This window comes from Peromyscus maniculatus, chromosome 20, assembly GCF_049852395.1.
Source record: "Peromyscus maniculatus bairdii isolate BWxNUB_F1_BW_parent chromosome 20, HU_Pman_BW_mat_3.1, whole genome shotgun sequence".
Lineage (NCBI taxonomy): Eukaryota > Metazoa > Chordata > Mammalia > Rodentia > Cricetidae > Peromyscus > Peromyscus maniculatus.
The window spans coordinates 68,753,332-68,767,520 of NC_134871.1; the positions used below are offsets into that span (position 1 = coordinate 68,753,332).

The 14,189-nt window shown below is 51.9% G+C and overlaps 1 protein-coding gene across 4 annotated transcripts; it reads left to right on the forward strand.

Annotated features, from left to right (window-relative positions):
* Window positions 1-5,035: 5,035 nt before the first annotated feature.
* Window positions 5,036-9,756, forward strand: Prph (peripherin). 4 transcript variants are annotated; one of them, XM_006974393.3, is made up of 9 exons: window positions 5,036-6,488; window positions 6,835-6,895; window positions 7,073-7,168; window positions 7,637-7,804; window positions 7,898-8,023; window positions 8,152-8,372; window positions 8,468-8,517; window positions 8,701-8,780; window positions 9,390-9,756. In XM_006974393.3, the coding sequence occupies exons 1-9, from the start codon at window positions 5,932-5,934 to the stop codon at window positions 9,456-9,458; spliced, it is 1,428 nt and encodes a 475-aa protein (XP_006974455.1). In that variant the 5' UTR covers window positions 5,036-5,931; the 3' UTR covers window positions 9,459-9,756. The 4 variants fall into 4 exon arrangements, with proteins under 4 accessions (XP_006974455.1, XP_006974454.1, XP_006974453.1 ...); XM_006974394.4 differs by having other exon boundaries at window positions 5,823-6,488; window positions 9,393-9,575; XM_006974392.3 differs by having other exon boundaries at window positions 5,814-6,488; window positions 7,637-8,023; window positions 9,393-9,575.
* Window positions 9,757-14,189: the final 4,433 nt, after the last annotated feature.

Sequence of the window (14,189 nt, forward strand, 5' to 3'; positions counted from 1 at the left end):
GGAAGAACAGAGCCAGGGCTAAAAGCTCCTAAAACCAATACTGCTAAGACTCTTTTATACCTCCCTGGGTAATTCTCTTTTCTCTTCTGTGAAAGGGAGCACGAGGAATAATTTTGAAGCATCCTCAATCCCAGGATCCCAAAGGATCAACAACACTTACATACTCAGACCGTAGATGTGCCATTCTGCCTTCTGACCAGAAGGTGGCAGCAACACCTTTATTTTTCAGAACAGCTAAAAAGAAAAAAAAAAAAAAAAAAAAAAAGCCAGAGGAGAGGGAAGGAAAGAGGGGATGGGGGGGGGGGGAATTTCAAGTACCTTGTTTTGTTGGCCTAGGTCTGAAGGTAGACAACCCAAACACAAGGGGAAATCTGACATCTGCTCTCAGGATGAGAGTCTCGGGATGAGGGAGTCAGACCTAAACAACACTGGTTTCCTAGCTGCACTGGTTTCCTAGCTAGACGGCTTCGAGCAAGTCACTTCATCTGGTTATCTTCCTTTTATTTATTTGTTTGTTTGTTTGAGACAGGGTTTCTCTGTTTCTCTGTGTAGTGCCTGTCCTGGATCTCGCTCTGTAGCCAGGCTGGCCTCGAACTCACAGAGATCTGCCTGCCTCTGCCTCCAGAATGCTGGAATTAAAGGCGTGCACCACCACCACCACCACCCGGCTTTATTTAATTTTTTGAGATTTTTTAAATTTATTCTTTTTTAAAATGTATTTATTTGTATTTTATGTACATTGGTGTTTTGCCTATATGGATGTCTGGGTGAGGGTGCTGGATCCTCCAGAATAGGAGTTATAGACAGTTGTGAACTGCCATGATGTGGGTGCTGGGAATTGAACCTGAGTCCTCTGGAAGAGCATCCAGGGCTCCTAACCTCTGAGCCAGCTCTCCAGCCTCCTTTTTATTTATTCTTTATGTGTTAAGGTGTTTTGCCTGCATGTATGTCTGTGGACCACATGCATGTAGTGCCCACAGAAGCCAGAAGAGGGCGATGGATGCTCTGGAACCGGAGTTACATGTGCGCCTCTGTGTGGGTGCCGGGAATAGAACCCACTTTCTCCAGAAGAACAGCCAGTGCTCTTGACTGCTGAGCCATCCCATCAGCACCCGCCCTCCTTCCCCACACATTTTATTTTGTAAATAAAGTAAAGCTATCTGGGTAGGATACTGTGATAATGGGATGTGATCGAATGTGTCAAATGCTTGTCAAAAGCCAGGTGTGAGCCAAAAGCACACTAAGAGAAGCAGTGAGGTGGGCAGGATGACTTGGGATAGCCCCTAACTGGAGGGCTGGAGCCCTGGAGCAGAGATACCGGAGGGAAGAATTCAATCTCCGAGCAACTCTGTAGGTGAGAACCCTGTAGTCTGACTGGCGGAGACTCTCCCTTGGAAAGTGGGATCCTGGACCCCATTTCTACTCCAGGGCTCCTTGGTCCCAGATGCCAGAGCCCAGAACACCATCAGGACCTTCTAAGTCCTGCCTGTGCCCACCCACACAGACAAGACTACATCTGCGGACACATTGCCCCCCTGAGCTTAGGTCCTACCTAAGTGATGCGGGGAGGAGACCATGGGAGTCCTGGGACTTTCGTGACAGTTGATGGCACACTAACCCAAATGTAAAGAGAAGCAAACGCCTGGGGACTTGTGGAGAGGAAGCATGGGGTGGGTGGGGGTAACCACATTTCTAAGTTGACTTTGAATCTCTAAGCTCAACTATTCCACCCTTTTCAGCTGCTGCTGGGTCCTTAGATGTGAACCAAGGGCCTGACTAGTGAAGGATCATTGAGGACACTGGCCTATCTTGGGGACGTGGAATGAAGGTGTGCCCCAACCCTGGATCTGGACCAGAAAGGCCTCCAGCTAATACTCGGTTACAAGGAATTAGACGTATGCCATTGCTCCCCTGTCTGTCTGTCTGTCCTGTGGCAGAGGAAGGTGAGCAACATTGTTGAGCATCTACTGAGAGCCTCACCAGAGACTGTCACCAGCTCTGTTCTCCAGAGGAGAAAACGGAAGCTCTGAAGAGACAAGTAACTCACCTCGGGGCATGTGGTAAATATCCAAGTTGGTGGCTGATGCTCTTCTGCTGGGACCACTCCCTTCACCCTGCCTTAGCATCCCACATCCTCAGGACCACTCCCTTCACCCCACCTTAGCATCTCACATCCTCAGGACCACTCCCTTCACCCCACCTTAGCATCCCACATCCTCAGGACCACTCCCTTCACCCTGCCTTAGCATCCCACATCCTCAGGACCATTCCCTTCACCCCACCTTAGCATCCCACATCCTCAGGACCACTCCCTTCACCCCACCTTAGCATCCCACATCCTCAGGACCACTCCCTTCACCCTGCCTTAGCATCCCACATCCTCAGAAATATTTTGCAAGTCTGGCCATCCATGAAGACTGAGCTCCCAAATCACAGATCCGTGTATTCCGCTCCCAAATCACAGATCCGTGTATTCCGCTGTCCGGAGACAGCTCAGCACCCACAGCTCCACCAGCTCCTCTGTGCCCCTCCACTGTTTGGCCTTGCCAGGGTCCAGCCGGGGACCCCTTCGCTCATCTACTTCCCACCTTGCTTACACACTACCTCTCCTCACCTAAGAGAGGGTCCACAGCACATAACTGACTGACACTCTTGCTGGTAACCTACGCCTCAATACTCTTTTTTTTTTTTTTTGAAACTCCCTGCATGCATGTGGCCATTTCTCAATAATCCTGCAGGCCAACCTCGGAAGCAAAAGGAGCAGTAATAAAAACCCTGGCCAAGCACTAAGTGCTTTACATTTTATAGCTCATCGAATCCTCCCGATGATATGAACTAGATGCTATTATTAGCATTCCCGTTTATGGATAAAGAAATTAGGGTGACCCCCTCAAGAAACCCGAAAGCGTACTGCTCATTAGGTTGAACAGCCATGTCCTGAGCCCCAACACACAAAGGAAGGACAAGGCTGCCTTCCTCTCCAGCCATCAGTGAAGTGGTACTTGGCTCCGTCTACTTGGGGTCCAGCACTGCTCTTAGCCACCAGTGAGGCCAATCCAAAGGAAACCCAGATCCTCCTGGCCCCGGAGACGGGCAGCAAGACAGTAGTAAAAACAATGGAACCAACTTACTTTTTCGGCTTTCACAGTGTATGTGATAAGCACACACATATAGTTATTCATTTAGTCCAGTGGTTCTCAACCGGTGGGTCGTGACCCAACAGGGTCGTGTATCAGATATTTATGTTATGATCATAACAGGAGCAAAGTTAACAGTTATGACGTAGCCACGAAATAACTTTATGGTTGGGGGGGGGGGGTCACCACAACACGAGGAACCATATTAAAGGGTGGCAGCGTTAGGAAGGTTGATAAGCACTGGTTTTAGCTTCGAGGCTATCACCCCCGCTTTACCGAGAGGGAAGGAAGGCCAACACTGAGGCTGAATCTCCGTGGAATGGGTGGAAGGGACGCGGCTAGACTAATCGTACCTGTGACGTTTTATCAGCTGTCTTTCCCCTCCAAGAGCTCCCAGGCCTGGCGGCTTGCCAGTAGGCACGAAACCGTCTCCCCCCTTTTCTTTGCTGTGTCCCTCACACGGGCTGGCCCTTCCTCACTCCACCCTAGCAGAGCCCTCCTGAGAGGTTTTTCCTGAGCTGGGGGCTTAAGCAAGGGGCAGAGGTGGACAGAAACTTCACCCTGAGCTCCCGGGGTCAGGACCTCCCCTGTTCTGTCCAGCCCCTACCTCAGTTCTTCTGGTCTCCAAGGCACAGGCCTGCCACCAGCTCCCAATGCTGGTGCTGGTCCTCCGGTGGCCTTCCTCGCCCTCTCCATGTCTCCAGGGTTCATCATTTGCTCTTGGAGTCTGGGTTGGACGGAGCTCTGGACCAATGGCAACGATTGCTCAGAGCCCGGGACTGCAGCAAGAAGGGCCATGGTACCCAGGCTTCCAAACCTCACCTCTGACCTGCCGACCCCTTATCCCAGCCCAGATGGAACCTTACCCCTCTCCACCCCAGGAACTGGGGTGGGGCAGCCCCTGGTTTATTCACCCTGTCCTCTCTTCTTTCCAACATCCTTTTCTCATCCCCTTAGCAACCAAGCTAGATCCATCAAGGAGCAGGGCCTGGCAGCTGAGCTGGGAGAGACTAATAGCCCGGAAGGAAGGAGGGGCCTGGAGAGAAGAGGAAGGCAAGGCATGTAAGCCAGCGCTCAGGCTGGGCGTTGGCTCTGGCCCATCTCAGAGGACACACAGAGGGTGGGGGAGCTCTGCCCTGCAGTATGGAGGAGCTGGCCAGCAGGGAGCCGCCCTCCCTCTTTATCCCAGTCAGGTGTCCAGCCTAGAACCCCAAAACTGCTTCTCTCACACCCGTTTTGTCCTCATGACCCATCTGAGGTAGACCTGTCCTGCTGGAGAGTCCCAGAGTCCCCAGTGGCAGCAGACACATGGCTCCCAACAGACCTAAAAGGCCTCAGCATCCTTTCTCCTTCAGAGCATCCGAACTGCCTCTGTCCACTCCTGGACAGCCTGTGTCTGCATTCTGCAAGCCGCGTGACACACAAAGACCGACACCAGCCCTCCTGCTAACTGGTGTGTGTGTGTGTGTGTGTGTGTGTGTGTGTGTGTGTGTGTGTGTGTGTGTGAAGGGGTGCAGTTGTGTATTTGTGTAATGTCTATACACGCAGGCATCTGGGGCAGGCTGCACACATACATGTTTGTAGGATCTACAAGGTGGCTCAGTGGTTAAAAGGCATCTGAGTGTGGACTTGTCCAAGGAGATCTCTCTCTGTCTCTCTGTTTCTCTCTGTCTCTCTGTCTCTCTCTCTCTCTCTCTCTGTCTCTCAGGGCATAGTGGGTGAGTATCCTTCCCATCTCACCTCCCTTTATCCACACCATTTCTGGGTACCTGAACTTCCTCCGCACTGGAGACTGGTGCCTGCCAGTCTCTTTGTCTCTCAGCCCTGGCAGCTGCTCCCCCTCTCCCCCTCCCCTCCCTACTTCAGGAATTCCTCTGGTTCCCGTAAGACCTGTGACTGAGCAGCAGTGGGAGCGGAGGGGGACAGAATCCGGTCAAGGCAGACAGACAGACGGACGGACAGCACACCACAGGTGCACTCCCCTCAGCCTCGGAGCTCACCCTCAAGCCCCTGTGAGGTGGCCACCTTGTGGAGGCAGGTGTTCAATCTAAGTTTGGGGGCTGTGTCTTTAAGGTGGAAACAGCAGCAGGCAACTTCTGCTGGACAAGGGCAGGGGGAGGGGAGCTGGTCAGTCCATTAGCTGCAGAGCTGGCGCCAACCACAGCCTTTACCGTGCCCTGGGGAGCAGGCGGAGAGAAGCCCTTCCCCAGGCCCCTCTGCCTCAGCCCTCCTGTCCCCTATTTCTCTTAGCTGTGGTCAAGGAGCAGGCGGGGAGGGGGGCAGCTGACAACAGGTGAAAAAGAACCCCAGTTTCAGGAGACGGGAGGAGGTACAAACTCCCCGGTTTAGGCCAGGCTAGCTCTCCCTCCACCTACCTCCTTCTCATAGCCAAAAGCTTGCCTTTAACCTCAGTTCCCTCCTATTCCCTAATTCTTACCTCCTCTTCTGAGGGGCCACCCCGGGTCAAGTCATGTCCTCCCACCCTAGGCTCCAGCGTTGGAGTCACGCTGGGACCTCTAGGCCACCTCCATCCTGCTTGTCACATCCCTGATCTCTGCCAGCAACAAGGGGGAATCAAGGAGGCAGGGTGCCAGCAACCGGGAGAGGGAAGGGGTGGTGTCGCCGCTCTGCAGGGTGGGGCATCCCCCTCCCCACACGGTCCGTCTGTAGTCAGGCCAGTGGGAGGAGCTGTCGTGCCCCCCCCAACACACCCCCCTGAGACCGCAGGGCTATAAAGCTGCCCCGCATCGGTCTGCGGCTCCTTCCCGCCCGGCCTAGCTCTGCCAAGCGCCGAATGCCATCCTCCGCCACCATGAGCCATCATCACTCGTCCGGCCTCCGGTCCAGCATCAGCTCCACCTCGTACCGCCGGACCTTCGGGCCGCCGCCCTCGCTGTCCCCCGGGGCTTACTCCTACTCCTCCAGCTCTCGCTTCTCCAGCAGCCGCCTGCTGGGCTCGGGGTCCCCGAGCTCCTCGGCGCGCCTGGGCAGCTTCCGTGCCCCTCGGGCGGGGGCCCTGCGCTTGCCCTCGGAGCGCCTCGACTTCTCCATGGCCGAGGCCCTCAACCAGGAGTTCCTGGCCACGCGGAGCAACGAGAAGCAGGAGCTCCAGGAGCTCAACGACCGCTTCGCCAACTTCATCGAGAAGGTGCGCTTCCTGGAGCAGCAGAACGCAGCCCTGCGCGGCGAGCTGAGCCAAGCCCGGGGCCAGGAGCCGGCGCGCGCCGACCAGCTGTGCCAGCAGGAGCTGCGGGAGCTGCGGCGCGAACTGGAGCTGCTGGGCCGGGAGCGCGACCGGGTGCAGGTGGAGCGCGACGCGCTGGCGGAGGACCTGGCGGCGCTCAAGCAGAGGTCAGAGGGCAGGGCTGGGCCCGCCAGGCGCCCCCTCCGCTCCTCCCTTTCTTCCCCAGGGAGCCGACAGCCCTAGGGCGTGGCCCGGCTGGCCAACCCCAGCCGGTGCCGCAGCATCCTGGCCGGCCCCCCTCCCGGCACTGCGCTCCCGAGCGCCTAGGAGAAGTGGCCAAGTATTAAGGGGACTTTTTTTTTTTTCCTGTTCCCAGCCCGTTAGACGGGCGGGCTGAATCCCTCGCTTTAGATCCAGGGCAGCTGCAGGAGCAGATGGGGGCGGGGTGCTGGATGGGACCCGAGGGCTGGGAGGTGATCCGGCAGTTCAGTGTCTCCCCACTCCGCCTGCCAGGTTAGAAGAAGAAGCCCGCAAGCGGGAGGACGCGGAACACAACCTGGTGCTCTTCCGTAAGGTGAGTGGGGGCCACGTCGAGTCCCACCACCCCATCTGCACCCCCAGCAGCGATTCTAGGGGGGGTGGCATCAGTGGGTTAGGGGAGGCATCTCCGTGTCTCCGAGGCAGGCTGGCCTTTCCTCTGCCTGAAGAACCCTCCTTTCTCTTGAACCCCCTCCCCTTCCCACGCACAAAGGATGTGGACGACGCCACCCTGTCCCGCCTAGAACTAGAGCGCAAGATTGAGTCTCTGATGGATGAAATTGAGTTCCTCAAGAAGCTACACGAAGAGGTGGGTGATGGGGGTGTCTGGGAAGGCTTGGGAGAGGCCTCGCTGCAGCGGCGGCGACAACCGGGATGCGGTGTGATGACAACCCCGCCCTTTGCCCGGGCTACAGGTGGGTTGACTCCCACCCATGCGCCACCTGTTGGCGGTCGGGGTAGCTACACCCTGAACCTGACGACGGGCCTCAGGGCATCCCCGGCTCAGGTCTCAGAATCCTGTGCGCGCTGCACTCCCTAGCGCCCCCTTCTGTTTATGCCAGTGCCTCCCCGCCCCACACACTTCAAAAAAAATTTTTTTTTTTTAAATTTTATTTATTTAATTATTTTGAGACACGGTCTCAAAGGCCAGACTGGTCTTGAACTAGTGAGTTTTCTGCCTCGGCCTCTCGAAAGCTGGGAGTGCGTGCGTGTACCTCCATGCCCGGCTAGGCATTCTTCTTTTCTATTCACAACCTCCACCCTTCCTGGCCGGTAGGAGCTTCGGGACCTGCAGGTGAGCATGGAGAGCCAGCAGGTGCAGCAGGTGGAGGTGGAGGCGACGGTGAAGCCGGAGCTGACGGCTGCGCTGAGGGACATCCGTATGCAGTATGAGAACATTGCCGCCAAGAATCTGCAGGAGGCAGAGGAGTGGTATAAGTCCAAAGTGCGAGAGCAGGGGAGGACTCTGGGGGGCCCTGGGGGTGGGAGGCACTGGGAAAGGCGCGCATCCCAGCCGGACCTGTCTACCACGCCGCAGTATGCCGACCTATCGGACGCCGCCAACCGCAACCACGAGGCCCTACGCCAGGCCAAGCAGGAGATGAACGAGTCCCGACGTCAGATCCAGAGCCTGACGTGCGAGGTGGACGGGCTGCGTGGCACGGTGAGCACTCTGCTGCTGCTGCTGCTGCTGCTGCTGCTGCTGCTGCTGCTGCTGCTGCTGCTGCCTGGACCGGTGGGTGGATGCTGAAGGACTTTCCGACGGGCCCCCTTCTTCTTCCCTTACCCCAGAACGAGGCGCTGCTCAGACAGCTGCGGGAGCTGGAGGAGCAGTTCGCCCTGGAGGCTGGAGGGTACCAAGCGGGCGCTGCGCGGCTGGAGGAAGAGCTTCGACAGCTGAAGGAAGAGATGGCCCGGCACCTGCGGGAGTACCAGGAGCTCCTCAATGTCAAGATGGCCCTGGATATCGAGATCGCCACCTACAGGAAGCTGCTGGAAGGGGAGGAGAGCCGGTGAGTGGCGCGGCTGCTGGGACAGGGCAGGCATGGTAGGGCACTGGGTCTAGCGAAGGGAATAACCAGGCTGTGTGTGTGTGCTTTGCCCGCAGGATCTCAGTGCCGGTGCATTCCTTTGCGTCCCTAAGTTTAAAGACGACTGGTGAGTCCTCTACACCTGGCTTCTAGCCTGCATCTCCTTTGTGCCTTCTGCTGATTGCTCTGCCCACTCTCATCCGGGATTGACTCCTATTCCTCGAGTAGTGAGGTTCCTGGCCTTCAGGGGTGGGAGTCTGAAAGGAGAGAATCCCAAACCTTCCCCTGTCCTCTCTCCTGCCTTGTCCAGTGCCTGAGGTGGAAGCTCCCCAGGACAGCCACAGCCGGAAGATGGTTCTGATCAGGACTATTGAGACCCGGGATGGGGAGGTAAGACAAATCCCTTCATCTGGGACCCACCATTTCTAATGTTTCTGAGCCCTGATCTGGCCTGACTGCATATCTTAGGGTGTTGAGGGTACATGGTTCCTGGGAGGGACGCCAGATAGGTGTGTGTGTGTGTGTGTATGTGTGTGTGTGTGTGTAGGCACACCTGTGCCATGTGCTCATGTGGCGATCAGAGGACATTTTCAGGAGTCATCTCTCCCTTTACTGTGAGTTTCAGGGATCAAACTCAGGTTATAAAGTTTGTGTGACAAGTTCCTGTATCTGCGGATCCAGGGAGGGACACCAGACAGAAGAGGAATGGATAGCCAGGTAGTGGTTGCACACACACACACACACACACACACACACACACACACACACACCTTTAGTCCCAGCCCTCAGGATGCCGAGGCAGCCCTGAGTTTGAGGCCAGCTTAGTCTACAGAGTGAGTTCCAGGACAGCCAGGGCTACACAGAGAAACCGTGACTTAAAAAAACCAAGAAAAAGTGAAGGAGGGGATAAACTGTAGCCCCATCGAGCTGTGACAGCGGGGGCACTAGATGATCCCAAGGAGGGTGGTGCTGAGTTATCCTTGTGTGCCTTGCCCCCAGCAGGTGGTGACAGAGTCCCAGAAGGAACAGCACAGTGAACTGGACAAGTCTTCTATTCACAGCTACTGAGCCTCATCGGATCTCGGACCCTGACCCCGGCCTCCTCTATAGCTCCAGGCCTAACACTAGTGCTCATCCAGCCCCTCTCCGCATGCAGCATGATCCCCTCCCAGCCAAGCTGCAGCCTGACAGCGTGGCTGGGCCTCTCCCTGCCCTGACACATAGATGTGACCCATAGCTTTCCTGTCCTTGTAAGAGGCAGATGAAGAAACCCAGGACAACAGGTCTGTTCAAGGATGCCCCCATGGCCAGTGGGGTGGGCCAGTGAGTCTCACTCTGAATCAAATAAAACTGCTACTGAGAGAAACTCTTGTATTTGTCTGGGGTCCTTTCTTCTCTGATTCATTTTCTTGGCGCTCATGACTCAGTGGGTCCTGTTGCGTTTTCTCAAACCTCCCTGTTCCTTCTCAACTTAAACAAACAAACAAAAATCTTTGTATGTAGCCCAGGCTAGCCTTGAACTAACTTTCAATCCTACCTCAATGTCTCAAGTGTTGAGATTAAAGATATGTGTGACTATGTCCATCTTATTGGATGTTTTAATTCTCTCTGTGTGTGTGTGTGGGGGGGGTGGCATTGTACAGTTTTGGCTTCTTTGTCAAAAATCAGGTGTTCATATGTGTGTGGATTAATGTCAGGGTCTTCAATTCGATTCCATTGGTCCACATGTCAGTTTTTATGCCAATACCAAGCTGTTTTTATTACTATAGCTCTATAGTAGAGCTTGAGGTCAGGAATGGTGATGCCTCCAGAGGTTGCTTTATTGTACAGGATTGTTTTAGCTATCCTGGGTCTTTTGTTTTTCCACATGAAGTTGAGTAGTGTGCTTTGCAGGTCTGAGAAGAATTGTGTTGGGATTTTGATGGGGATTGCATTGAATCTGTAGATTGCTTTTGGTAAGATTGCCATTTTTACTATGTTGATTCTACCTATCCATGAGCATGGGAGATCTTTCCATTTTCTGATATCTTCTTCAATTTGTTTCTTTAAGGACTTAAAGTTCTTGTCATACAGACCTTTCACTTGCTTGGTTAAAGTTACTCCAAGGTATTTTATATTATTTGTGGCTATTGTAAAGGGTGATATTTCTCTGATTTCTTTCTTGGCTCATTTATTATTTGTATATAAGAGGGCTACTGATTTATTTGAGTTAATGTTGTATCCTGCCACATTACTGAAGGTGTTTATCAGCTGTAGGAGTTCCCTGGTAGAATTTTTGGGGTGCTTTTAATTCCATCACTTGGGAAGCAGAGATAGATGGATATCTTTGAGTTCAAGACCAGACTGGTCTACAGAGTGAGTTCCAGGACAGCCAGGACTACACAGAGAAACCCTGTCTTGAAAAACCAATAATAAGGCCAGGTGGTGGTGGCACATGCCTTTAATCCCAGCACATGGGAGGCAGAGGCAGGTGGGTCTCTGTGAGTTTGAGGCCAGCCTGGTCTACATAGTGAGATCCAGGACAGGCACCAAAACTACACAGAGAAACCCTGTCTTGAAACAAACAAACAAACAAAAAACCAACATGATCAAGTCACATTCAAAAGTGGAAGACAACTTCTTGTAGGTTCTCTAACCAGATCAAAGAACTATGAGTGTGGGAACAGGCAATGTGAGCCAGGTGTGACAGTGCACACTTGTAACCCCGGCCCCAGGTGACTGAGGCAAGAGACTCACTAACGGGTTCAAGGCATTTGATATGCTACACAGATTAGCCTGGGAGGCATAGTGACAATTTATCTCAAATAATGATAATAATAATAATAATAATAATAATAATAATAGTAATAATAATAATAATGACTGGTTAGTAGTCCACAGTTTAGATAGCAATTCTTGGCTTCATTCTGATAAGAGGTAAGTTTGATGAGTAATGTAGTATTTACATAATCTCAATGTTCCCCAGTCCCCTATTCTTACTAATTAACAAAGTAAAGAGTAATTTACAGGGTGGGGGAGGGGCTGAGATGGCTGGAAGGCTAAGAGCAATGACTGCTTTTCTGGAGGAACTTGGTTTGGTTCCCAGTACCCACATGGTAGCTCATAGCCTTCTTCTGGCCTCCGAGGTAACCAGGCACACAGATATTCATGCACATAAAATAAAAATAAATAAATAAATCTGCTGGGCAGTGGTGGTGCATTCGGAGGCAGGTGGATCTCTGTGAGTCTGAGGCCAGCCTGATTTACTGTTGGTGTTTTTGCTCTTTTGGTGGGCCTGCCACCCTGCTCCCAAATAAGTCACATACAGAGGCTTAATTATAAATGCCAGGCCTTAGCTTGGCTTGTTTCTTGCCAGGTTTTCTTAAATTAATCTCTCTGTCTTTTGCCTCTGGATTTTTACATTTCTCTATTTTTGTATACCTTTCTTTCTTACTCTGTTGCTGGCTGTGTATCTGGGTGGCTGGACCCTGGTGTCCTCCTCCTTCTCTCACTCCTAGATCTCACCTCTCCCAAGTTTCTCCTTCTATTAATTCTCTCTGCCTGCCAGCTCTGACTGTCCTTTCTCCTGCCTCACTATCGACGACTGTTCAACTCTTTATTAGACCATCAGGTGTTTTAGACAGGCACAGTAACACAGCTTCACAGAGATAAACAAAAGCAACATAAAAGAATGCAACACATCTTTACATCATTGAATAAATGTTTCACAGCGTACACAAAAGTAACACATCTTAAAATAATATCCCCTAACAATCTATAGAGTGAATTCCAGGACAGCCAAGACTCTTATATAGAGAAACCTTGTCTTGGAAAACCGAAAACAACAACAAAAAATATTTAGAAAGAGAGCAATTTATAGGACAGAAATCTGGCAGACAATGTTTCAATCAGGTCAAGTTAGAATGGGAACCACCTAACAGGAGGCATCAGGAAGAAGTCATGTGGGCCACCACTGCCTGGCCGGTGTTTGTTCTTAATGTTAATAAAGTAAACAATTCTGTATAATAATAGAAAGTCAGGTGGTAGTGGTGCATACCTTTAATCCCAGCAGGTGGATCTCTGTGAGTTTGAGGCCAGCCTGGGCTACACAGAGAAATCCTGTCTCAAAAAACCATAATAATAATAATAATAATAATAATAATAATAATAATAATAATATAAGAAAAAAGTCAGGTGGTGGGAGCACACACCTTTAATCCTAGCACTTGGAAGGCAGAGGCAGGTAGATCTCTGAGATGAAGAGCAGTCTGGTCTACAGAGTAAGTTCCAGAACAACCCGGTCTACACAGAGAAACCCTGTCTTAAAGCCTTCCCCTCTAAAAAAAATAGTAAGAAAAACAACTCAACAAAATTAAGTAAAAATATTGGCGGCAATGTTACCATCAGAGAGGAAGAACAGATTTTGGTGACTAGAGTTAACAAAGTATGTGTTTCTTTTTGTTGTTGTTAAGACAGAGTCTGCTAGGTAGAGTCTGGCTGGCCGGAAACTCACAGAGATCTGCCTATGCTTCCAGAGTGCTGAGCTTCAAGGTGGGCACTGCCATGCCTACTCTTCAAAAACTTTTTAATGATGTCTTTATTTGCCTGCTTGCTTATGCACTATGTACATGCCTGATGCCTGGAAAGCGAGAAGAGGACATCAGAGTCCCTGGAACCAGACTGTTGCACAAATCCTAAATGTTCTTATAATAAAAACCCGGAGCCAGATAGTGGGGTAAATGATGAAAGATCAGAGGAAATAAGCCACAGCCACTTCTCACCTCGCCAACTCCACAGCCGATCTCCATCCTCAGACTGAATGCCTAGTCCTCAACTGAAAGGGCCTAGTTCCCGTCTTCTTGTGCCTTTTATGCCTATGTCCGCCCAGCCATTTCACTTCCTGTCTCAACCTTCCTAGTGCTGGGATTAATGGGGCGTGTGCTTCCCAGATACTGGGATTGAAGGTGTGTGCCACCACTGCCTGGCTCTGCTTCTCTCCTGCACTAGATCAATCTCAAGTAATCCAGGGTGGCCTTGAACTCACAGAGATCCAGAGGATCTCTGCCTTCTGAGTGCTAGGATTAAAGGCGTGCGCCACCGCCGCCACTCTTCTTATATATATGTTTTTACATTTATGTTTTGGAGGTCAAGGTGCCTGATATTGAGCATGACTACCTGAGTTCCATCGCAAAGACACACAATGGAAACAGAGAACTGATGCCTGAAAATTGTCCCCTGACCTCCAAACTTGTGACTTGCACACACACACACACACACACACACACACACACACACGCACGCACGCACGCACGCGCGCGCGCGCGCACACACACACACACACACACACACACGTAATAAGAAAAAAAGTTTAAAAATCCCAAAAGGGGCCTGATGAAGTGACTCAGCAGATAGAGGTGTTTCCAAGCCTGATGACCTAAGTTTGATCCCACACAGCTCCTCTGAGTTGTGCTCCATGTGTGGACACACCACACACTCATATGCACACACAATAATAAACCAATGTTTAGAAACAGTAACGGGAACCAGGCACAATGTTGCAATGGTGCATGCCTCTGCTTCCCCGGCCCCCCCCCCACACCCCGCCCGGGAGGCTGAGGCAGGGAGCTTTATTTCTAATAATTCATGTATGTTTTACATTTTTTATTACTTTAGTGTGTGCCTGTGTGACATCATGCACATCTCATGGTACATGCGCAGAAGTCAGAGGACAACTTCTAGGGTCTGTTCTCTCTTTACACTATATGGGATCCTAGGGCTCAAACTCAGGTCATCAGGCTTGGTGACAGGGGCCTTTACCTG